Source organism: Pecten maximus, chromosome 3 (genome assembly GCF_902652985.1).
Source record: "Pecten maximus chromosome 3, xPecMax1.1, whole genome shotgun sequence".
Taxonomy (NCBI): domain Eukaryota; kingdom Metazoa; phylum Mollusca; class Bivalvia; order Pectinida; family Pectinidae; genus Pecten; species Pecten maximus.
The window spans coordinates 11,524,639-11,552,581 of record NC_047017.1 but is presented as its reverse complement, the minus strand read 5'-3'; the positions used below and the strand labels follow the sequence as shown (position 1 = coordinate 11,552,581).

Here is a 27,943-nt window from a genome sequence, read left to right as displayed (position 1 = left end):
ATCCTGAGATGAATCGAGGTGATGGAAGCACGTGCTATGTAGTGAATGTTTTTGATGATATATATATATATATCTGTTCAGGTTTCCAAAGTGAAAAACAACAATCTTTATACAAATGCAAAACTTCAAAAAATATGGAAGTAAAGGAATTAAAATGTTTGTAAATATTGGCCTGAACGCCTAAACATAATGTTGTGTACTCACCAGTTGAGTCAGGACGTTGGTGACGTCTGTTAGAGATTTATTAATAAGGAGTAGTTGTTCTGCATCCTCAGCATCACGCGTCCCTCCATCCATCCCTGCTTTCTTTGTCTGTAACATGTTATGGCCAGACTCAACATTTACAAAATTTTGATACCAATAATTGAACCAGAATCAAGAAATAGACATACATTTCAAATATAATTCTTTCTTGAAAATAAATTTAAATTTTCTGATCCACAATGATATCGATGTTGCTGTTACATCTATATAAAGTGACAATAAAATCTCATTGCTAGTTGTGTTTACCTGCAGGGCTTTCCTCACGATTTCGGAGACGTATTTGAGCATGCTGTTGAGGGTATCGAGGAGAACCTGTAGCATAGTAAATGTGGCCTTACTATCACCTCCCCTCTCGTCTCCCTCAAAACAGGCCGCTGACACCTCGAAGAACAGCGTGGAGAAATAGTCTATCAAGCCTGCAAAAAGGAACAACAAATTGGGTCAATATACTAATTATGAATCGAATCTTCTAGTTCAGTCATTTAAGAAAAAGGAAAATCTCACAACAATTAGCAATTCGTTTTCTTTGCTAGTCATTCTTTCAGTATATGGCGACTGTTTTACTTTTTAAATTTTTTTTCCTTCTTTCTCACTTTTTTTTTCTAACTGATGACTTCAATTCTCTTATTTTAGTTCTCCTATAAGTCTAGTACATTTTATACATCTTTTTGCTTTGGACTCATCTTGTTGGTAATTTATCAATATACTGACCCTGATCATACAGGTCCCTCATGTTGGTTTCCCGGTGACTGACCAGACAGTTCAATATACCAGCTATACTCTGTACCGCACTACTCAGGGGGCTACTCTGGTGGTCCTACAAAATAAAACCTCTAACTGTACAGGGGCCCATAAAACAGCATTCTACACAGTAAATCTTACAAGTATTTAGAATGCTCTAAAGGGAATCTTAATGTGAACGTAACTCTCACACATAGTACAAACTACCATCACAAGTTAACAAGATGTTTTCTGAACGGAGGAACATATATACACCAATTTCACAGAGATTCTTGTATCAGAACGTCAATGCCCTAGCATAATATAGTATTTTAAATACATGCACCATGTAAGTCAAACTCACCAGAAGAACCTGGAATATGACAGAGACAAGGCCTAGCTGTTCCACTTGTTTGATGAAAGTTCCACTGTGTTCTAGTAAGGCCAACAGTAGCTTCATACCGTAACTAGGCAACGGCTCCTGGTCGAGTAGGATGTACTCAAACCTACAGTAGAGTACAGTCACTGTGATATCATTATATTATCTTTGGTGGTCAGAATGTACTCAAACCTGTTATATACCGAGTACAGTCACTGTGATATCATTATATTATCTTTGGTGTAGATTCAAATTGATTGCCAGTGTTCACCTTCAAACTAAGAAATGAAACATTTTTAGCTCACCTGCCTGAAGGGCAATTTTTTCACTTCTTTACAACTTCTTCTCCATAACCAAAAGGCCCAGAGACCTAATATTAGTTGTTTGAAGATTATAGCCTATTTGACCCATGTGACCTTGAATGATGGTCAAGGTCATTCATTCTAACAAACTTTGTAGCACTTCAGCCCAGGATGCTACAGGCCCAATATCAAGTCCCTGGGCCTCTTGGTTATTGAGAAGAAGTTGTTTAAATGAAAAAGTTGATGCCCAATGGCCGGCAGGATGAATGGACGGACGGACGGACGGACGGACGGACGGACGGAAGACGGACTACGGATGCCACACCACGGCATAAGCTCACTTGCCCTTCAGGCAGGTGAGCTAAAAATGCATCATTTCTGATGGAAAGAAATATCTATCAAGGACTTCAATGATTTTGGATATACTCTGTTCTATTATTGTGTTATTCTTCAGAGCCACTAATCATATCTTAACAAAGATAAAATGAAAATGTATAAAATTTCTGTCTAAACCAGTTATATTTCATATTCCATAAACTTTGATATTTCTGATATATGTAAATCGAGGTTTAAATCAACAGGAAACAGCTAGCATATACGTACTTAGGAAGGAGGATGTCGCTGACAGTTTTGTGGAGGTGTGTGATGTTTATTTTAGTATCACTTTCAAACTGGTCCTGACTCAGATACACTGTTGCCATGTCAGAGATCAGACGAAGTGAAAGCGCCCTGGTGTCACCTGAGGAAAACACAAACCAGAAATTATTTATAAACAAATCAGTAATTTTATATTCAAATTTTGTTACAAAAGTTTCCGGGTTATCAGCAGGATAATTTGATGACTAGAGCAAAACAGTGAAAATCAAGTGAATACTGTAAACGTACTTATTTTAGCGCAATCAAATTTTAGCACATTTGCAGATTTTAGCCAGTTAGCGCAATGATGAATTAGCGCATCCACAGAACTTTCTATAGAAATGGAACGTACAAAAAGTAATTAGCGCAATCATAATTTAGCGCAAGGCTTCCAGCGCGAAAAGCGCTGAAATAAAATTACCGCTAAAATATGTACGTTTACAGTATATGAAACTTTTATTGTTATTCTCAATCCCAGAATGTGACAGGTTTAATTAGGTATTTATAATCAGCAGTAACTGCCTATTTACAGATGTGATGCTCAGTAGATTATTATAACATACTTCACTATCTATATAGTTATATCATATTCTTACAAGTTGTTTTATGTTCAACAGATTTAAATTTCTGAGAAAAATTGCAATTGTAATAAATGTATTCTGTAGAACACAGTAATTATATACAGTGGTCACTACAGTGGTCACCACAGTGGACACTACAGCGGTCACCACAGTGGTCACTACAGTGGTCACCACAGTGGTCACAACAGTGGACACTACAGCGGTCACCACAGTGGTCACTACAGTGTCACCACAGCAGTCACTAGTGGTCACTACAGCGGTCACTACAGCAGTCACTACAGCAGTCACTACAGCAGTCACTACAGCAGTCACTACAGCGGTCACTACAGTGATCACTACAGTGGTCAATACAGTGGTTACTTCAGTGGACACATTTATCTGACCGTTCTGACTTTCCACCAGCGTGGCGAGGATGGGCAGTATGGTTTCCATGATGACCCGATCATGTTCGGTCAGTATGGCTGGGTGTTGAGATATTCCCTCCAGGACAGACATTGCTGTGTTCACAAACTCGCCTGGAGCAATCGACCCTGACAAAGGAAATCAGGTTAAGTTAAAAAATTAGAGCTGTCAAACTTAACCATCAAAAACTTATTACAACCATTAAATTTCACCATTTTCATTACAAATTGCCATTAATTCTACTTTCAACAAATATTCACACAAATAAGTGACTTTTTAAGTATTAAATTGTCTTTATTCATTTTATTCACAAATTAATTCTACTTTCCCCTTATTTGTCAAGAAATCCTCTATTGATTTGACCATGAAAAACTAACAATCATTAAATTGATAATTCTAGTAAAATATATATTATTAAACAACATGAAATATTTCTCTAGTCTGTCCATAAAACACTGAAAACAGAAGTAGAATATTTGATGTTTATCAAAATTACAGTTTTGTTAATCAATGATTTAACAGTGATAGAATACTCGTTGATATTTACATTGTTGACCGAGTATAGTTCTACCATTAACATATATAATATACCCATAGATATTTACATTGTTGACTGACGATTGTTCTACCATTAACATATATAATATACCCATAGATATTTACATTGTTGACTGACGATTGTTCTACCATTAACATATATAATATACCCATAGATATTTACATTGTTGACTGACGATTGTTCTACCATTAACATATATAATATACCCATAGATATTTACATTGTTGACTGACGATTGTTCTACCATTAACATATATAATATACCCATAGATATTTACATTGTTGACCGAGTAGAATTCTACCATTAATATATATAGTAACAGTATTGTGTGGTTTATCAGAATAAACATGTATTTTCAGTTTTACAAAAATATGAACAAGGCAAAATCAGGTAATAAACGAAGTAAGTTTTGTAAATATAAACAGTAAACTTAAAACACTGTCTATATGCTGTTCTATAAATGATAAAATATAAAACATTTTATTTTCTGTGATAGCACATTACTGTACCTACCATCTCACTAAAAACATACTACCAGTAGACAACATGGAGATAATTGTATGATTATAGAAATAAATCTGATTTTAATTATGACTACCATGTATTATATAACATTTCAAGATATATTACAACTGGAATCATTAAATCAAGCACGGGTATCATATTTCAAAATCCTCTGGGTACAAAAAGCTGATGTGCCAACTATTAATCTGTGAAGGGCACTGATGATGTCATAAAATATTGTTACATCACATGAACGTTTGTATCACAGAAAAAATTGGAGTAATAAAGTGATATAGACGAGGTAAAAATTTAAGAAAATGATAACGATCTTACAAAATGTATGGAGCAAATGATGATCAAAAGGTTCAGAATAAAATGTCCAACTATTTATTCAGTAAGATAATAAGCAGAGATTCCTTGCAACTACATTCTAATCAAAGTATTTATCATGCAGAAACATTCGTTTATGATACAGGTATGTGTATACAGGTATGTGTAATTTATGATAAAGTTAGATTGACTACCTCTGGATCAACCATTAAATGTCATCACCTTAAAACATAATCCTCGGAAAACCACGAAAACTATTTTGTTCTGTGCACAGGTAATTTTTAAAGTTCTGTTTGTACAGTTTGAAATACAATTACCGGGGTACGTATGTAAAATTAAATGTTAATACGGCAGACTCAATGTTGATTTAAAAGAGGAATCAATAATATCTTATATAGACAGTACCGACTCCACTCAAACAGGTGGCTATCAATAGCTTACCAAACTGAAGGAAGATATTGATTTAGCTATTTAACTAAAAGATATTAAAACTATATTGACCACATCGTAACTCTGTCACAGCTTTCAGTTAAGATTGATCTGCATACTGATGAGAAGACTTTCAATATCATGGCAATACATGACAGTTAAACAAAATATAAGGCTGATGATGGACATTAGGGTGACAATGGGTTTAAATGAATGTTCCGTGGTATTAACAATGGGTTTAAATGAATGTTCCGTGGTATTAACAATGGGTTTAAATGAATGTTCCGTGATATTAACAATGGGTTTAAATGAATGTTCCGTGGTATTAACAATGGGTTTAAATGAATGTTCCGTGGTATTAACAATGGGTTTAAATGAATATTCCGTGATATTAACAATGGGTTTAAATGTTCTGTGGTACATATTAACAATGGATTTAGATGTTCCATGATATCAACGGTAATCAGGAAGATTGGAAAGAATAAGCACGGTTACATGTAGCCTGGCAGAGATCTCTATACAAGCAAAACATCTAAGTCTGTAACACCGATACCTTTCATTTTATCTGTCACCAAAGCACAAACAAAAAACACATTTTAGTCAAAAAAATTCAATTAAAACATGCAAAAACATTTCTATTTTTTTTATTTTACACAAAATATTAAAGAAAACAATTTTCAAAACTTCAACACAAAACAATCCAGAAGAAAACAACTATATTCTATATGGCCTGCTTGGTACATTTGATCATTTTTTTGAGAACTAAGTAAAACACTTTAAATCCATCATCTGTTTAACATATTCTACTTCGACACTTACCACTAGCGGACTCGATGTTCGTGTCACCCATCTCTATACTACGAACGTGAGACAGCAGCGTGGACAAGTTTCTAATGAACGCTTCGTTAACAATACGAGGTCGGAACACCTGGAATTATTTTGACAGGTACCAATGTATTGTTATAAACTAGAGGATGACAATGTGTATAGATGATAATTCTGAAATCAAATTTCACTTTGTTTAAATGTGATATTAAAACTTAGAGCAAATTTGTCATTAAAACAAATACAGAAACATTTAATCTGATAAATCAAAGATCACATAGTCACACCAAAAACCAGACCTGGTTAAAATGTAGACATAGTTATGATTATAATAATGGTCATAATTAAGAGTTACCTGGCTCGTGACTAGATGTAGGAATTACTTACCTGGTTCGTGACTAGATGTAGGAATAACTTACCTGGAGGAATTAATTACCTGGTTCGTGACTAGATGTAAGAATTATTTACCTGGCTCGTGACTAGATGTAAGAATTACTTACCTGGCTCGTGATTAGATGTTAGAATTATTTACCCGACTCGTGACTAGATGTAAGAATTACTTACCTGGCTCGTGACTAGATGTAAGAATTACTTACCTGGCTCGTGATTAGATGTTAGAATTATTTACCCGACTCGTGACTAGATGTAAGAATTACTTACCTGGCTCGTGATTAGATGTAAGAATTACTTACCTGGCTCGTGATTAGATGTTAGAATTATTTACCCGACTCGTGACTAGATGTAAGAATTACTTACCTGGCTCGTGACTAGATGTAAGAATTACTTACCTGGCTCGTGATTAGATGTTAGAATTATTTACCTGACTCGTGACTAGATGTAAGAATTACTTACCTGGCTCGTGACTAGATGTAGGAATTATTTACCTGGCTCGTGACTAGATGTAAGAAGATATGTATGTAAGGTAGACTGGTCTTTAGCTGTTTGGCCTGTACTGTGTTCGGATGTTTTCTGCCAGCGATGGCGTCCAAGGGAGACAGGATTTCCTCTGTAAAATAAAGGTATCAGAATGTCTGTAGATACTGTACACAAAGATAAACACTTTATAGTTAAACCTTACTGGGATATAACAGGAATCAATGAACACGTGTTACAACAAAAACCAGGGTAAAACTCTCAAAATAATCTGTACCCTCGGAATGTCATGGTGAAACTGAAGGCTGGCTGTTACCTATCTGATAGTGTGATTTATTTTATCTTTTAAGTTGCCGCATGTAGACGTCTAATAAGTGTGCAACTTCAGACTTTATGTCAGATTCCCAGATTTATGATCAGTACACTAGTGAAGTCCCCACAGACATTTGTTTACCTCCACTTCATAGTAACTTACTGAAGAGTTTTGGGACACCATCTACAATGTGTGTGATGAGTAGATCTAGACATTTGGTGAGGTACTCGCCAAACTCGTTACCCTCAGGTTTACCGTCACGAGGCGTCTGTCTCCGACTATCTCGCTCAATATACATCACAAGTCTGTAACAAATGTTACTTAAACAGGTAAGGAAAATATCAAACATGAACAAAGGCTGTAACAAATGTTACTTAAACAGGTAAGGAAAATATCAACCTAGAACATAGTCTGTAACAAATGTTACTCAAACAGGTAGGGAAAATATCAAACAAGAACATAGTCTGTAACAAATGTTACTCAAACAGGTAAGGAAAATATCAAACTAAAACAAAGTCTGTAACAAATGTTACTCAAACAGGTAAGGAAAATATCAAACTAGAACAAAGTCTGTAACAAATGTTACTTAAACAGGTAAGGAAAATATCAAACTAGAACAAAGTCTGTAACAAATGTTACTTAAACAGGTAAGGAAAATATCAAAACTAGAACAAAGTCTGTAACAAATGTTACTCAAACAGGTAAGGAAAATATCAAACATGAACAAAGGCTGTAACAAATGTTACTTAAACAGGTAAGGAAAATATCAAACTAGAACAAAGTCTGTAACAAATGTTACTTAAACAGGTAAGGAAAATATCAAACTAGAACAAAGTCTGTAACAAATGTTACTTAAACAGGTAAGGAAAATATCAAACTAAAACATAAGGAAAATATCAAACTAAAACAAAGTCTGTAACAAATGTTACTTAAACAGGTAAGGAAAATATCAAACTAGAACAAAGTCTGTAACAAATGTTACTTAAACAGGTAAGGAAAATATCAAACAAGAACAAAGGCTGTAACAAATGTTACTCAAACAGGTGAGGAAAATATCAAAACTAGAACAGCCACAAAATATAATTATAAGATTTTAGAAACAAATTCTTTATTCATGTCATTTTTAAACAGTATTTGAATAATCTACAATATTTTTTCACATTAAAATATATTTAAATACACATAAAAACGTTTTCTGTTATGATGTTCTTTTACATATGAATTTGTTTCAATGTAACTTTAACTTTTACTGTTAACAATGTTTATTTACTAGTTCAAATTTTTAAAGTTTTACTGAAAATCTTAATGAAAAAGAATGTATTTTTCACAGAAATTGTGAATTTTAATTTCTACGAGTCTAACACCACACACCTCATCTGGCAGCTCTGTAACAGCATCTCATGGCTGCTCTTGACCACCTCGTGTAGAACCACAAATGCCTTGGCCCGAATTACAGTGGACGGACTGTCAAGGAGTCGGATCAACCTCTGCAGGAAGTCCTGTGTTCAAGACAAAGCAACCAATTGTACGTGTTACACCATAACCATGTATTTTATCATATTGTTAATTTTCTTGGACTTAACTCCAAATAAGTGGTCACATACGTGTACAATATAGCATTTTATTTTTTTGTTACTCAAAACATTTATTATCTAATTATTTCTGATTTAGTCCATAACATTTCTAAATGTATTAACAAACATGATTCAATGATACAAAGATATATTCCAACAAACACATTACCATCTGAAATACACATTAAAACCACCACCATTTAACAGATGTTTGTATAATATTTTATTTTGTAATTTTATTTTGTGTAATATTTTACATTTGTATAATATCTTATTTTGTGTAATATCTTATTTTGTGTAATATCTTATTTCATATACTTTATTTTTTTATAAAATTTCATTTTGTGTAATATTTTACATTTGTATAATATCTTATCTTATATAATATTTTATTTTGTATCATATTTTATATTGTATCATATTTTATATTGTATATTTTATTTTGCATCATATTTTATTTTGTATCATATCTTATTTTGTTTGATGATAAATCAGATTCCTAGATTACCTTGTCTTGTATCAGTCTGTTGAGGTGTGTCCCCGACGATATCAAGGCCCCAAACATGGTCACGATGGCCTGCTGTATACGGGTTACGCCAAAGGAAAGGGCAGACATAATCGTCGTAAGTCCAACCGTGTCAATCACACTCTGGAATACCTGCTGGTTCCGTCTGGTCAGTCGACACAGTGCCTGGAGACAGACATTGTAAACATCATTATACCGGTCTCATTTCCAAATCACTCGGTATATTCACTATAACAGAGGTTATGAGTTTGGAGGGATAGAGGGGTTAGTCATGAAACTTATTCTCAAAATTTTTAAAGTCCCTTCTTCAGCTTGTGTTGTACAGACCATTTACATGTTACTAATTATGATATATTGTATTCTGTAACGTAGACACGAGACGTCAAAACTAGACATACCGACAGGGCTGTGATCATGTGATGTCAGACATACCGACAGGGCTGTGATCATGTGATGTCAGACATACCGACAGGGCTGTGATCATGTGATGTCAGACATACCGACAGGGCTGTGATCATGCGACAGACTAGACATAGCGACAGGGCTGTGATCATGCGACATCAGACATACCGACAGGGCTGTGATCATGCGACAGACTAGACATACCGACAGGGCTGTGATCATGCGACATCAGACATACCGACAGGGCTGTGATCCGTAGGGAGTCCAGAGTAGAATGCTTGAAGATATACCACAGGGATTGAGCCATCTCATTGTTCACAAATTTCTGTAATAAAACATCGAGTTAGAGACTAAGGTACAGTGTGTAAACAAAAGGCCCAATGGACCTACATTGCCCTGTTGGTATTCAATGCTATGATGATTCTCTGCCTTCAGTTACCGTAATCAAACTGAAATTATTTCTGACTCATATAACCTTAAGTATGGATCAAGGTCATTTCTTTTCGAAAACTGTTTGGTGTCATCTCAGAAACCTAGCAGCCAAATATCTTGATTCTAGGTTTTTGGGTTCATTTGAGGTCATTTAAGATTGAGCTTACAGTAATGTAATGTTAAATGAGTCTTGATTTAAAATCTTTAAATTTTTAAAGTTCCTTTCTGACCAATGCTTGATTTGTCAATTTAGCATTAAAATTGTTCATTGTTCAAGTAACCATCTCAGGACATTTTAATACTTAATGCTACTCTCATATTAAGTTGTCTACGATTTTTTACTTGTGAGTGTTGTATTTTACTTGTGAGTGTTGTATTTTACCTGTGAGTGTTGTTTTTTACCTATGTATGTTGTATTTTACCTTTGTGTGTTGTATTTTACCTTAATATGTTGTATTTAACCTGTGTATGTTGTATTTTACCTGTATGTGTTGTATTTTACCTGTGTGTTGTATTTTACCTTAATATGTTGTATTTAACGTGTGTATGTTTTATTTTACCTGTGTGTGTTGTATTTTACCTGTGTGTGTTGTATTTTACCTGTGTATGTTGTATTTTACCTGTGTGTTGTATTTTACCTTAATATGTTGTATTTTACCTGTGTATGTTTTATTTTACCTGTGTGTGTTGTATTTTACCTGTGTGTGTTGTATTCTACATGTGTATGCTGTATTTTACCTGTGTGTGTTGTATTTTACCTTTATATGTTTTATATTACCTCTGTGTTGTATTTTACCTGTGTATGTTGTATTTTACCTGTGTATGTTGTATTTTACCTGTATGTGTGGTATTTTACCTAGTATGTTGTATTTTACCTAGCATGTTGTATTTTACCTGTGTGTTGTATTTTACCTTAATATGTTGTATTTTACCTGTTTGTGTTGTATTTTACCTTAACATGTTGTATTTTACCTGTATGTGTTGTATCTTACCTTTGTGTGTTGTATTTTACCTGTATGTGTTGTATTGTACCTGTATGTGTTGTATTTTACCTGTGTGTTGTATTTTACCTGTATGTGTTGTATTTTACCTGTGTATGTTGTATCTTACCTGTGTGTTGTATCTTACCTGTATGTGTTGTATTTTACCTGTGTGTGTTGTATTTTACCTGTGTGTGTTGTATCTTACCTGTATGTGTTGTATTTTACCTGTGTGTGTTGTATTTTACCTGTAAGTGTTGTATCTTACCTGTGTGTGTTGTATTTTACATGTAAGAGTTTTATTTTACATGTATGTCTTTTATTTTACCTGTATGTGTTTTATTTTACCTGTGTGTGTTGTATTTTACCTGTACATGTTTTATTTTACCTGTGTGTGCTGTCCACGTGTTGTCACCACATTCTCCACTATTTTGGCAGCCACATGATTCACTACCACATCTTCCTATCAATAACAACAGATTTGCAAAACAATGACCACACTATTTTATTAAATGATATACAACATTTTATGTTTACGGAACAAATATATACAGCTTGCCATTTTATCTTATTATACATTATAATCAATTAAGCCATTAATACCTTACCTTTCCCACTCTCCAAAACAAAGTCACATGACCAGATGATGACTAACACTACACCCCACCCCCCACCCCTACAAAAGTCACATGACCAGATGATGGCTAACACTTACACCCTCCCCATCAAAGTCACATGACCAGATGATGACTAACACTTACACCCTCCCTTACAATGTCACATGACCAGATGATGACTAACTTACCCCTTCTCTACAACAGCGTGCTATGACTGTGAAGGTCATAGAGGGCACAGTCCATGTCTCCACTGGCTGGACCCTGCTCTGCTCCTGTAACATATACAGTCGCTATCATACCCAGTACATTTGTAGGCCATAGGTATGATAGTTAAAGGTGCGGAAGAGAACCTTACATACAAATGAAAATGTTCACCACATACTCTGTGACATAAAATATTTCTTGGTACATTTACAGTTTAAACATATTTCTAAAAAAAAAGTTTTATGGTGCAATGTCATTTTCATGGATACCCGATAACACAAACTCTCAAACAGTATATTACATTATGTAACTGAATATGATGTATTTTTGTTGACTAATTAAATTTTGTCCTGGCTGAAATACAGCATGAAACAAAAACGACAGAAAAAATCTATACTGATTCCTGTTATCTTTCCATTTTTATTAATAATTGTGTTCTTTGTATCTCAAACCCAACTGCTTACCTGAACAGCCACCATATACACAACCTCTCCTTACCTACCACCATATACACAACCTCTCCTTACCTGGACAGCCACCATATACAGGACCTCTCCTAACCTACCACCATATACACGACCTCTCCTTACCTGGACAGCCACCATATACACAACCTCTCCTTACCTACCACCATATACACGACCTCTCCTTACCTGGACAGTCACCATATACACGACCTCTCCTTACCTACCACCATATACACGACCTCTCTTTACCTGGACAGTCACCATATACACGACCTCTCCTTGCCTGGACAGTCACCATATACACAGCCTCTCCTTACCTGGACAGCCACCATATACACGGCCTCTCCTTACCAACCACCATATACACTGCCTCTCCATACCTACCACCATATACACGACCTCTGCTTACCTACCACCATATACACGACCTCTCCTTACCTGGACAGCCACCATATACATGACCTCTCCTTACCTGGACAGCCACCATATACACGGCCTCTCCTTACCTACCACCATATACACGACCTCTCCTTACCTACCACCATATACACGACCTCTCCTTACCTGGACAGCCACCATATACACGACCTCTCCTTACCTACCACCATATACACAACCTCTCTCTTACCTGGACAGCCACCATATACACGACCTCTCCTTACCTGGACAGCCACCATATACACGACCTCTCCTTACCTACCACAATATACACGACCTCTCTTTACCTGGACAGCCACCATATACACGACCTCTCCTAACCTACCACCATATACACAACCTCTCTCTTACCTGGACAGCCACCATATACACGACCTCTCCTTACCTACCACCATATACACGACCTCTGCTTACCTACCACCATATACATGGCCTCTCCTTACCAACCACCATATACACGACCTCTCCATACCTACCACCATATACACGACCTCTGCTTACCTACCACCATATACACGACCTCTCCTTACCTGGACAGCCACCATATACATGACCTCTCCTTACCTGGACAGCCACCATATACACGACCTCTCCTTACCTACCACAATATACACGACCTCTGCTTACCTACCACCATATACACGACCTCTCCTTACCTGGACAGCCACCATATACATGACCTCTCCTTACCTGGACAGTCACCATATACACGGCCTCTCCTTACCTACCACAATATACACGACCTCTCCTTACCTACCACCATATACACGACCTCTCCTTACCTACCACCATATACACGACCTCTCCTAACCTACCACCATATACACGACCTCTCCTTACCTGGACAGTCACCATATACACGGCCTCTCCTTACCTACCACAATATACACGACCTCTCCTTACCTACCACCATATACACGACCTCTCCTTACCTACCACCATATACACGACCTCTGCTTACCTACCACCATATACACGGCCTCTCCTTACCAACCACCATATACACGACCTCTCCATACCTACCACCATATACACGACCTCTGCTTACCTACCACCATATACACGACCTCTCCTTACCTGGACAGCCACCATATACATGACCTCTCCTTACCTGGACAGCCACCATATACACGACCTCTCCTTACCTGGACAGCCACCATATACACGACCTCTCATTACCTGGACAGCCACCATATACACGACCTCTCCTTACCAACCACCATATACACGACCTCTCCTTACCTACCACCATATACAAGACCTGTCCTTACCTACCACCATATACACGACCTCTCCTTACCTGGACAGCCACCATATACACGACCTCTCCTTGCCTGGACAGTCACCATATACACGACCTCTCCTTACCTACCACCATATACACGACCTCTCCTTACCTACCACCATATACACGACCTCTCCTTACCTGGACAGCCACCATATACACAACCTCTCCTTACCTGGACAGCCACCATATACACGACCCTCTCCTTACCAACCACCATATACACGACCTCTCCTTACCTACCACCATATACACGACCTCTCCTTACCTGGACAGCCACCATATACACGACCTCTCCTAACCTACCACCATATACACGACCTCTCCTAACCTACCACCATATACACGACCTCTCCTTACCTACCACCATATCACGACCTCTCCTTACCTTCCACCATATACACGACCTCTCCTTACCTACCACCATATACACTACCTCTCCTTACCTGGACAGCCACCATATACATGACCTCTCCTAACCTACCACCATATACACGACCTCTCCTTACCTACCACCATATACACGACCTCTCCTTACCTGGACAGCCACCATATACACGACCTCTCCTTACCTGGACAGCCACCATATACACGACCTCTCCTAACCTACCACCATATACACGACCTCTCCTAACCTACCACCATATACACGACCTCTCCTTACCTGGACAGCCACCATATACATGACCTCTCCTAACCTACCACCATATACACGACCTCTCCTTACCTACCACCATATACACGACCTCTCCTTACCTACCACCATATACACGACCTCTCCTAACCTACCATCATATATATGACCTCTCCTTACCCACCACCATATACACGACCTCTCCTTACCTATCACCATATACATGACCTCTCCTTACCTACCACCATTAACACGACCTCTCCCTACCTGGACAGCCACCATATACACGACCTCTCCTTACCTACCACCATATACACGACCTCTCCTAACCTACCACCATATACACGACCTCTCCTTACCTACCACCATATACACGACCTCTCCTTACCTACCACCATATACACGACCTCTCCTTACCTACCACCATATACACGACCTCTCTTTACCTGGACAGCCACCATATACACGACCTCTCCTTGCCTGGACAGTCACCATATACACGACCTCTCCTTACCTACCACCATATACACGACCTTTCCTTACCAACCACCATATACACAACCTCTCCTTACCTGGACAGCCACCATATACACGACCTCTCCTTACCTACCACCATATACACGACCTCTCCTTACCTACCACCATATACACGACCTCTCCTTACCTACCACAATATACACGACCTCTCCTTACCTGGACAGCCACCATATACACGACCTCTCCTTACCTACCACCATATACACGACCTCTCCTTACCTACCACCATATACACGACCTCTCCTTACCTGGACAGCCACCATATACACGACCTCTCCTTACCTACCACAATATACACGACCTCTCTTTACCTGGACAGCCACCATATACACGACCTCTCCTAACCTACCACCATATACACGACCTCTCCTTGCCTGGACAGTCACCATATACACGACCTCTCCTAACCTACCACCATATACACGACCTCTCCTTACCTGGACAGCCACCATATACACAACCTCTCCTTACCTACCACAATATACACGACCTCTCCTTACCTACCACCATATACACGACCTCTCCTTACCTGGACAGCCACCATATACACGACCTCTCCTTACCTACCACCATATACACGACCTCTCATTACCTACCACCATATACACGACCTCTCATTACCTACCACCATATACACGACCTCTCCTTACCTACCACCATATACACGACCTCTCCTAACCTACCACCATATACACGGCCTCTCCTTACCTACCACCATATACACGACCTCTCCTTACCTGGACAGCCACCATATACACGACCTCTCCTTACCTACCACCATATACACAACCTCTCCTTACCTACCACCATATACACGACCTCTCCTTACCTGGACAGCCACCATATACACGACCTCTGCTTACCTACCACCATATACACGACCTCTCCTTACCAACCACCATATACACGACCTCTCCTTACCTACCACCATATACACGACCTCTCCTTACCTATCACCATATACACGACCTCTCCTTACCTACCACCATATACACGACCTCTCCTTACCTACCACCATATACACGACCTCTCCTTACCTACCACCATATACACGACCTCTCCTTACCTATCACCATATACACGACCTCTCCTTACCTACCACCATATACACGACCTCTCCTTACCTATCACCATATACACGACCTCTCCTTACCTACCACCATATACACGACCTCTCCTTACCCACCACCATATACACGACCTCTCCTTACCTGGACAGCCACCATATACACGACCTCTCCTTACCTGGACAGCCACCATATACACGACCTCTCCTTACCTGGACAGCCACCATATACACGACCTCTCCTTACCTACCACCATATACACGACCTCTCCTTACCTACCACCATATACACGACCTCTGCTTACCTACCACCATATACATGACCTCTCCTTACCTGGACAGCCACCATATACAGGACCTCTCCTTACCTGGACAGCCACCATATACAGGACCTCTCCTTACCTGGACAGCCACCATATACAGGACCTCTCCTACAGCCGGCAGTACTCCCTGCTTTAGTTTACCATTCTTGACATTTTCCCGAATCACCTCTGTTAGAATTGTCAAAGTCTACAAAGAGATCAATGTATATACATGTACAACATTATGAATGATTTTGTCTTGATTTGTATTGGTAAGTTAGACATCATTTTTTATTATACCTCAGACTTGTATCACAGCTTCTGATTAGTGAAAACCATGTCACGTGATTAAAAACATTCGTTATGTCAACCACAACTTTCCAAATAATTCATTATTGACTTGCTGTCGCTTTCGAAACATCATGTCACCCTCTGAATATCATAATGTCACCCTCTCGTGAGCCCTCCAAAATCGTTATGTCACCCTCTCGTGAGCCCCAACTCGGAACTCTCTTCCGTAACGTCTTCAAAAGTAGTCGAATCAGAGAAGTTCCGAGTATTCTGCTTGACAACAACAATGGCTGCCGGCGGACGCTATCGTCTGCCAACAGAGGAGGAATTGGCGAAATTATTGCAAGAAAAGGATTCTAAAAACACCAAAAGGGTCATCAATGTGGCCGTGGATTCCTTTAGACATTTCCTATCTGCAACAGGTAGGCCTAGACCAAGGATTGTGAAAACTTCGACGTCCATACATTGAAAGTTCAACTGGGAGAATTTTATGCCGGGTCCAGAAAGACGATGGGGTACCTCTTAAAAACTTTTCTTAAAAACTGTTGATAGTAATAAATAAACTTATTGATACCAAAATTAATTCACTTATGTTTTTTTCGGCATAATAAAACAATTACTGCCCTTGTTCCGAGTTGACATGAATATTTGCCCACCCTTGAGGTGTCATGTCACCCTCGGGCTACGCCCTCGGGTGACATGACACCTCTCGGGTGGTCAAATATTCATGTCAACCCGGAACAAGGGCAATAATTGTATAATGTTAATATATGAACAACAGTAATACGGATTTCTTGCAATCGTATAGAAACCTACTTTTTGAAAACTTGTTTAACTTTTGTCAGCTAAAAAAAACAAAAATACATTTGTGAAATAGAATATTTGTACAAACCTACTGTTTTTCATCAAGAGAAATTTTACCATTTTCAAAAGATGGTAACTTTCATTATAATTTCACAGAATATGGAAATCAACATTAATTGTGAGATGGAAACTTATGCGCATCCCCTCCTTTCCAACACACACAAAATACAATACTAACCTCAGACACATTGGTAGTCTCATCCAGTGCCGCTGTGTTCACAGCTAACAGACCAATGACACGGGCCGCCTTGGTTTTACTGTTACATAGACATAAATCATAGGCAAATTATTTCTACTCTGAACCATTCTAACTATGGTTTGTTGGACTAAACCATTCTAACTATGGTTTGTTGGACTAAACTATTCTAACTATGGTTAGTTGGACTTAACCGTTCTAACTATGGTTTGTTGGACTAAACCATTCTAACTATGTTTTTATTAGACTATCATGTTGCTGTGGTTACTAATGATTTTATAATTGGTACAACAACATTTACAGTTTACAGGGCTTTGGCTGAGGGATGTTTTGAGCTGAATATTGGCCCCATTCCCTATTGAAATGATTTCATTTCAGATAATTTTCTTCCAAAATTGAGACAGAAAGGCCCAATCCCAAATGACAGAAAAAAACAGGCTGTAAGAAAGAAACCCTGGTCTAACACCCCTGTTTCTACCCTGTGGAGATCGATTCTATTTTCTTCATCACTTTATTCAAATCTTGGAAACAATGCCAGTGTGTTACGATTATAGGAAATAGTTTTGATGCTTACCAGAAAAAGAGAGATTGTCATGATTATATCTTAAAACCCCACTAACTGGGTTAAGCCTCGGCCGTATGGACCACTAGATCACTAATCAGTTAATATCTGTATACCACACTAACTATGTTAAGCCTCGGCCGTATGGACCACTAGATCACTAATCAGTTAATATCTGTATACCACACTAACTATGTTAAGCCTCGGCCGTATGGACCACTAGATCACTAATCAGTTAATATCTGTATACCACACTAACTATGTTAAGCCTCGGCCGTATGGACCACTAGATCACTAATCAGTTAATATCTTTATACCACACTAACTGGGTTAAGCCTCGGCCGTATGGACCACTAGATCACTAATCAGTTAATATCTGTATACCACACTAACTATGTTAAGCCTCGGCCGTATGGACCACTAGATCACTAATCAGTTAATATCTGTATACCACACTAACTATGTTAAGCCTCGGCCGTATGGACCACTAGATCACTAATCAGTTAATATCTTTATACCACACTAACTGGGTTACACCTCGGCCGTATGGACCACTAGATCACTTATCAGTTAATATCTGTATACCACACTAACTAGATTACCCCTCGGCCGTATGGACCACTAGATCACTTATCAGTTAATATCTGTATACCACACTAACTAGATTACCCCTCGGCCGTATGGACCACTAGATCACTAATTAGTTAATATCTGTATACCACACTGACTGGGTTACACCTCGGCCATATGGACCACTAGATCACTAATTAGTTAATATCTGTATACCACACTAACTAGATTACCCCTCGGCCATATGGACCACTAGATCACTAATCAGTTAATATCTGTATACCACACTAACTAGATTAAGCCTCGTCGGTATGGACCACTAGATCACTAATCAGTTAATATCTGTATACCACACTAACTAGATTACCCCTCGGCCATATGGACCACTAGATCACTAATTAGTTAATATCTGTATACCACACTAACTAGATTACCCCTCGGCCATATGGACCACTAGATCACTAATCAGTTAATATCTGTATACCACACTAACTAGATTAAGCCTCGTCGGTATGGACCACTAGATCACTAATCAGTTAATATCTGTATACCACACTAACTAGATTACCCCTCGGCCATATGGACCACTAGATCACTAATCAGTTAATATCTGTATACCTCGGCCATATGGACCACTAGATCACTAATCAGTTAATATCTGTATACCTCGGCCATATGGACCACTAGATCACTAATCAGTTAATATCTTTATACCACACTAACTAGATTACCCCTCGGCCATATGGACCACTAGATCACTAATCAGTTAATATCTTTATACCACACTAACTAGATTAAGCCTCGGCCATATGGACCACTAGATCACTAATCAGTTAATATCTGTATACCACACTAACTGGGTTAAGCCTCGGCCATATGGACCACTAGATCACTAATCAGTTAATATCTGTATACCACACTAACTAGATTAAGCCTCGGCCATATGGACCACTAGATCACTAATCAGGTAATATCTTTATACCACACTAACTAGATTACCCCTCGGCCATATGGACCACTAGATCACTAATCAGTTAATATCTGTATACCACACTAACTGGGTTAAGCCTCGGCCATATGGACCACTAGATCACTAATCAGTTAATATCTGTATACCACACTAACTAGATTAAGCCTCGGCCATATGGACCACTAGATCACTAATCAGGTAATATCTTTATACCACACTAACTAGATTACCCCTCGGCCATATGGACCACTAGATCACTAATCAGTTAATATCTTTATACCACACTAACTAGATTACCCCTCGGCCATATGGACCACTAGATCACTCATCAGACCTTCTATCAAAGGCAATAAACTCACACTTCTAGATGTTGCGTCTCCTTGACGACTTTGGCCAGAACGGTCAATGCATTCTGCTTGACCATCAGTGTAGCGACAGAAGCACAGCTGACCACACTGACCAGATAGTGAAGAAGGTGGATACGTTTCTGAGAAGGCGGCCCTTTCTCTGTGTTACAGAGATTGTCCATGATGCTTTTCACATGTTTGTGTAGATCTTTCTCTGACATAGCATTTATCTTCTCCACTGGAAACCAAACCACAAATCAATGAATAAACAAGACAGGTAAACTTAATCAGTTTGCTGTACAAGTAAACTTAATCGACATGTCAGTAAGCTGTACAGGTAAACTTAATCCACATGTCAGTTAGCTGTACAGGTAAACTTAATCCACATGTCAGTTAGCTGTACAGGTAAACTTAATCTGTATGTTAGTTTTCTGTACGGGTAAACTTAATCCATATGTTAGTTTTCTGTACGGGTAAACTTAATCTGTATGTCAGTTTCTGTACAGGTAAACTTAATCTGTATGTTAGTTTCTGTACAGGTAACCTTAATCTGTATGTTAGTTTCTGTACAGGTAAACTTAATCTGTATGTTAGTTTCTGTACAGGTAATATCAGACTGACATACCTGAGTAAGGAGGAACCGGGAGGATTTTAGGATCAAATTTGGAAGATGGTGGCTTCTGAATCTGAAATGTAACACACAAAGTTATAGATTTATTATATTGTGACCGAGTACAATTTGACTGTATATTTTGTAGATAAGTATATGAGATAGTTTAATCGAAGCAACATACAAATGATCACAATGGTATCATTGATGTGTTCCTGGGTCATATTCATTTTGAAAACATGGCGAGTAATTAGTGTGCTTGTGGTTAAATACTTCAAAATCAAATAGTGTAAAGAATTCAAAAAAGGAAAATTACCTAAAGTTACCCACAAAAATTATAAACTCCACTACAGTATATGTTCAAAATTTGTTCAAGCCTTGTTGGCCTACCTTGGAATTGTCCATGATTGGTGTGACTTGGAAGTCACTTGGATGGAAAACAAGTTCCAATACTTCATTCCTCGTCTCCTCTGCCTGACTCTGATCTCCTGTAACTGTGGCCCCGATCACTTCCCTCGTGGACAGAGGGGACTGGGTGGCTTTGTGAGGGGAGCCTACTCTGTCATCAGGTGTGGCCGTGAGTGGGCGTGTACTGAAATCAGTTTGTTTAATGGGCTACTGATATTTACTTATTATTGTTTCAGAGGGTAGTTATTATCACATTTTCTCCAAAGGAAAGTACTAGGTAAAATTACTTCAGTAAACACTTAAGACACATGGACATTGTAACTTTTTGGTGACCAAAATCACTGTTTCATTTTCTCTTTTTATTTACTCTGGTAGAACACATGATATGCAAACACCACACATCTAAACTTACCATGTTGTGTCTATAATAGTCTAAATTGTTGATCAGAAATCATCTGTATAACTAAACAAATTCTGTGTTCCTCAGAGTGGTTTTAATATACCACATCCTACTTATTCTTTACCTATTTTTCAACACATGACCACCCAAACCGGTACTGTCCTCGCCCTGTGACTGTAATCTCACCTCAGAGTAAAGAGGGTAGCCCCTCCATCACTGCCTGGTGCTGTTTTGGGCCGCATATAATCCCCTAATGTTGATCCTGAAATCAAGGATTTCAACATAAGGCTATGAAGATTAGAGTGCAGTTTTAAAGCTTTTAACAAATTAGCTATTTACATTAACTTCTGTTAGCTTTTAACAAACTAAACTTGTTAACATTAAGTTGTTTATCTTAACTTATATTCTCTTTTTTCTATTTTGAAAATTTTAAAGTTAAAAGTTGAACTTAAGTATTAAATATTCACGCTGTCATCACCCACAAAACAAATACATGTATCAATGTTAAGTAAAAGATAAAATACCCTATATTTACAAAAACATTTCTCCGTTTACTAATCTACATCTTGTAAAACATGTTCCACTCGGTGGCCTGTATTAATATCAGACTAACATACATGCCTACCTGGTCTAAGCATGGTGTCTGGGACATCCAGGGTACACATCGGTCGGTCTGTACTCTTTCCCATATCTATGGTCTTAATCTTGCCCAGGGCGGAGGCGGTGCCATCTACGAACACACTACTGCGTGACGTGGAGGCGATACTGCTGTGGACGTCCTGTGATAACACTAAGTCCTTAGCTAGGTGGCCGAGCTGATCCTGCCAGAACGGATGGTTCACCAGCCCCGGCCATCCAAGTCTGTACGAAATATCGCGGTCAAAATTGAAAGACTCATTGACATCAGTTTTCACTTAAAAGTATTTATGGATTTGAAAATAAGGAAACTTTCTCTAAGATATTATTTTTACCTCGATTACCAGGCATGCTTTTCTTGGAAATTTTTAAAAAGTTAGCAATTTTTATAAATGGCAGATCTAGAGAAGTATAAAATGAAGAAAGCATAATTGGCGTTTCAGTTTGTACTCTGGATAAATATTTCGATTTATTATTTATCAATTGATTAATTTATCGTCATCATTTTAACGATAACACAGATTACTGTATTGTTATTAAACTAACAACAAATCATATGGAACTGTTCCTTTGGGCTTTAAATGAATGAAATATCTATCATCTTCTTCTTTTTTTTTTTAATGTCTATTTATATCTACACAAAGTCAAATTATGTCCACACTGTGTATAACACTTGGTTTGTTTTTGTTTAACGTCCTATTAACAGCCAGGGTCATTTAAGGACGTGCCAGGTTTTAGAGGTGGATGAAAGCTGGAGTACCCGGAGAAAAACCACCGGCCTACGGTCAGTACCTGGCAACTGCCCCACGTAGGTTTCGAACTCACAACAATCACATCAAAGTTACCTCACTAAGTGTTTATAGAGACTCTGTGCTAACAGTAATACGTGTTTATAGAGACTCTGTGATAACAGTATTACGTGTTTATAGAGACTCTGTGCTAACAGTAATACGTGTTTATAGAGACTCTGTGATAACAGTATTACGTGTTTATAGAGACTCTGTGCTAACAGTAATACGTGTTTATAGAGACTCTGTGATAACAGTATTACGTGTTTATAGAGACTCTGTGCTAACAGTAATACGTGTTTATAGAGACTCTGTGCTAACAGTAATACGTGTTTATAGAGACTCTGTGATAACAGTATTACGTGTTTATAGAGACCCTGTGCTAACAGTATTACGTGTTTATAGAGACCCTGTGCTAACAGTATTACGTGTTTATAGAGACTCTGTGATAACAGTATTACGTGTTTATAGAGACTCTGTGCTAACAGTATTACGTGTTTATAGAGATTGTGTGTACAGTAATACCTTTGATCTGGGTCCTTGTGAAGCAGACCTTCTAGCAGGCTTAGAAAATCAGGAGACGGCATGGAGGAAAACCTTGTTCCTAAAAATAAACATTTCATAATATAGATTTATTCAAAATAATATGTGACCCAAAAGTCACTTCTGGAGATGATTTAATTGAAACCTTTACCATCCATAGAACAGGGCATACATATCTGTTCAATTCGTATTCAATGACATTTCATGGTCCTTTTGGGGAAAAGCCTTCCCTTTAACCTTTGGTGGGGTCATTGTCTTATCTGTAACCTTTGGTAGGGTCAATGCTTACCTGTAACCTTTGGTAGGGTCAATGCTTACCTTTGACCTTTGGTGGGGTCAATGTCTTACCTGTAACCTTTGGTAGGGTCAATGCTTACCTTTAACCTTTGGTGGGTTAATGTCTTGCCTGTAATTATGGGTAAAGTCAATGCTTACCTTTAACCTTTGGTGGGGTCAATGCTTACCTTTGACCTTTGGTGGGGTCAATGCTTACCTTTAACCTTTGGTGGGGTCAATGATTACCTTTGACCTTTGGTGGGTCAATGCTTACCTTTGACCTTTGGTGGAGTCAATGCCTTATGGATGATCTTCTCCTTCAGCTGTTGTATGGACTCGGCCAGAAATGGTGGGTGACCAGTGAATACTTCATACAGAACACAGCCAAGTGACCACAGGTCACTAAGGATGGTCACTTCCCCACCCTGTAAAACCTCAGGCGAGCTGTAGGTAGTTGAGCCTGAAAATTCAGACAATACAAATCAACATAGTGATGCATTTTTGGTTCCAGGTTTTCTACAGTGTCAGAAACTTCTAGAATTAGACAGATTTGAATTATCTTTATAAAAAAAAAACTTCATTTCAAAATAGCCTTTAAACAATAATGAGTCCATTTTTTCAATAGAACATATATATATGTATGGAGTATTCTAACTCCCAAAAACTGATATTTCATATGACAACAATTTCATCATGTTTTCCTGGTATAATGTCCATACTATATCTGTATTGTCATACAATGTGTGCAACGCAAAACTGAAATTCCATATACAATATGTGGCTATTTTTATACCAGTACATTTAACCAATAAATATCATATACCTGATGTCTTATACTTCTTCATGGACCCTAAGTCATCCCCCATCTCAGCACTCCATTGTTCTCCAGCCTCAGAGAATTTCTGAAATAACTCGTCAAGGTTTTCTCCTTCCACTTTAGACAGACCAAAGTCAGCAAACTTCAGTGTCCCTTTACCGTCCAGAAGAACCTGACAGGAAAATGTGTCGACTTATACAACACAACTTGGGTTTTTGAGAATATTGATAAACTTTCAACCTAAATTACTGAAAGACCTTAAAAAAAGGTAAAAGAAAAACTGTTGTTTCTTCGGTGATAATAACAACATCAAATGAAATTAAAGCTATCATTATTGAAACTGGAGATGTTGGATTAATAAAGATTGTGTATACATAGCTTTATTAGGATAAATATGAAGCTACATCCTTTTTTCATGACCTTATGATTATATCACAGTAGCTCTACAGAGAACATTAGTACAACACATATACACTGTATATAAATACCTTTGATGGCCGGAGATCACGGTACAACACATATAGATACCTTTGATGGCCGGAGATCACGGTACAACACATATAGATACCTTTGATGGCCAGAGATCACGGTACAACACATATAGATACCTTTGATGGCCGGAGATCACGGTACAACACATATAGATACCTTTGAAGGCCGGAGATCACGGTACAACACATATAGATACCTTTGATGGTCGGAGGTCACGATACAACACATATATATACCTTTGATGGCCGGAGATCACAGAACAAGATGCCAAGAGAATGTATATAATGGAGGCCAGTGACAAGGTCGATGCCGAAAGTGCGGACAGAGCTCTCAGGAAGATTCTTGTCCTGGTTGATGAGGACCTCAAGACTCCCCCCTGTACATAGCTCCACAACGAGCCACAAGTGGTTACTAGTCTCATACCATTCATGGAACTTGACCACATTGGGATTCTGGATGTCATGGGTCATCCGCACCTAATGATGAACCAAAAATATTGAAGTAAAACCAATTTAAATTGAATATTTCCAGATGTAGGTATTTCATCAAAGATATTGAATAATCATATTTCTTTAAATGATGTTTGTCAAAAATCAGATTAACTCTGCCTTGGACTAAGGAAGTCATAATACCTTTCAAAAAGAGGCAGAATTACAGTGATCTTTTACTCAGGTTATGATATTGTGAACTCGTGACAACTCATCCAGTTTTTTATACAAATGAGAATTTGTTAAACAGTATATTAGATAAACAGACAAGTTTTATGTTAAATGAAACTTAATTGATTATAATGTGTCTTTTTAACTTAACATGCATCAGCATTATTTCCAGAATATCTACGGAAAAAGTACACTCCTGTCTGTATGATCATTGCAACACAAGTCATAACTACATCCATTTTGTATAGCCTGATATCAATGGACATTATATTTACACAGGTAGATCCAAGACCAGTCTGACATTTAAAAAGATTTATTCCAAATAAATAATGAAAAAATTGCTCAGTAATTTGATATTCTTTCTGTAGGTTTATTTCACCTTGTTTCTGTAAATTAAATACTGTACTGTTGATATATAATACATGCATTGTGTGATGCCATTCTCAAATAATATGCAGTACGAAATTATTATTAAAGAATGCACGGATAGTATAATTGACATTAAATTATCATTTGAACCAAGGTAAGATTTTTTTTTTAAATTTCAGACAACTATGATGATGATTGCTCTGGTGATTACCTCATTTCGAGATTCCCCAAATCTTTGTGATCTTGGGGAATTTACAAATTCATTAATTGACAAATGTTGCTTTTTCTCAGTCTTTCCCAAATATTGCTGACATGCTTGATTTTTTAAATATAACCATTTTTTCATCCGTCCACTTTTTTAGGGATTTCCAGGTATGATTGAGCATATCATTAGGTCATTGAGCTCACAAACAACGACAAGTGAAGCCATACAACATTTTACAGTAAAAGTTTTTATAGTGATCCTTATTCACCTGTTATCAATCGATCTGGTTCAGAGATAAGAGGGGGTCATCGGGACATGTAACTTATACATGTACATGTACCTCCAAAATTTGGTTATCGATTTTTATGAATTGTTCGCAGTCTTTCGACCAAGTAACCAGTTAATGGTTCACAAGTATCCTAATCATACACAAGAAGCAGCTTATATAATTCTAAAACATTAGTATACTTACAGTGTTGGTCACTTCTGGTCGTTTACATTTTTCTATACAGTGAATAGCCACAAAATTGATGGTTCCTTTACGTCGGCCTTTATATATTATGGAGTGGTCTCCCCTGCCGAGCTCTTCATACAGAACAAAGTTTTCCATGTTGTGTCACTATCAAGGATTCATCATGTCAAACCTAAAACAAAATGACCGGAGGTTATAAAGGTCAACATAAAGGACTCACCAGCTTGATAAAACCACACTGGGTAGTTCTCCTTGCAATTTCAAAATTGATATAAAAATGATTTTTTTTGGTTAAAAGTGTCAAAATGTCTAAGAGGAACTCTTCACTCATATAGATCTGCAAATCTATTACAGAACTGTTGATCTACAACTTCAGTTTTCTATGTAACAGATAAAATCTGACCAGCAATATTTATAACTTTTTGGGTATTTTATTAGTTCTGACAAAGTTCCTCACAAAGACTTCAATACAAACTAAAATACTACGGGATAACATGGAACACACATACATGGATAACAGACTTCCTCTCATCACGCACCCACTTTTACAATGTCGAGTTTTTACGGTAAAATAAAATTCACGCAGATATCTATGATAACTAGATCTATGTTGTTGTTTTCAGTATTAAGTTACCATCAATCTTGACGGCAAACCTTTTTACAATAATTTAGCATAAGAAAACAGCTTCCTTACTTGGTTAATCGAGCAATACGGCAGTTAGAATATAATAAATACTATCTTGTCTGGTCTTGATTTACTCTGTGGAAAATATTTGTTTGAAAATGGCCGCTGTAGTTGCCCCACAAAGTCGTTGCAAAGGCTTATTTGATTGGATGGAATGGAAAATATTGACCAATCATATCGCTTTTGACAAATAGTAAGAAA

At 37.8% G+C, this 27,943-nt stretch overlaps 1 protein-coding gene across 3 annotated transcripts; it reads right to left on the bottom strand.

The window, feature by feature from the left end:
• Positions 1-165: 165 nt before the first annotated feature.
• LOC117323211 (serine/threonine-protein kinase ULK4-like) lies at positions 166-27,876 on the bottom strand. 3 transcript variants are annotated; one of them, XM_033878268.1, is made up of 28 exons: positions 27,752-27,876; positions 27,058-27,229; positions 25,589-25,828; positions 24,867-25,032; positions 24,318-24,503; positions 23,750-23,828; positions 22,426-22,661; positions 21,987-22,062; positions 21,383-21,584; positions 21,008-21,068; positions 20,395-20,620; positions 17,916-17,994; positions 16,683-16,790; positions 11,838-11,921; positions 11,421-11,495; positions 9,859-9,945; positions 9,201-9,383; positions 8,490-8,617; positions 7,281-7,423; positions 6,817-6,938; positions 5,927-6,035; positions 5,661-5,672; positions 3,266-3,412; positions 2,269-2,404; positions 1,349-1,490; positions 976-1,081; positions 511-680; positions 166-312 (listed from the first exon to the last, which is right to left on the bottom strand). In XM_033878268.1, exons 2-28 carry the CDS (start codon positions 27,193-27,195, stop codon positions 181-183), a joined length of 3,573 nt encoding a protein of 1,190 aa, XP_033734159.1. In that variant the 5' UTR covers positions 27,196-27,229; positions 27,752-27,876; the 3' UTR covers positions 166-180. The 3 variants fall into 3 exon arrangements, with proteins under 3 accessions (XP_033734159.1, XP_033734160.1, XP_033734161.1); XM_033878269.1 differs by lacking the exon at positions 5,661-5,672; XM_033878270.1 differs by lacking the exons at positions 25,589-25,828; positions 27,058-27,229; positions 27,752-27,876 and adding an exon at positions 25,389-25,575.
• Positions 27,877-27,943: the final 67 nt, after the last annotated feature.

Bases quoted from the DNA above. Each gene is read 5' to 3' on its own strand.
- LOC117323211 (XM_033878268.1), bottom strand. From the start codon at position 27,195: ATGGAAAACTTTGTTCTGTATGAAGAGCTCGGCAGGGGAGACCACTCC. The intron at 7,424-8,489 runs GTGTGTGGTGTT...CATTTGTTACAG, and splicing joins TTACAGAGCTGCCAGATGAG to ACTTGTGATGTATATTGAGC. The intron at 2,405-3,265 runs GTCAGATAAATG...TGTTTTCCTCAG, and splicing joins GCTGGTGGAAAGTCAGAACG to GTGACACCAGGGCGCTTTCA.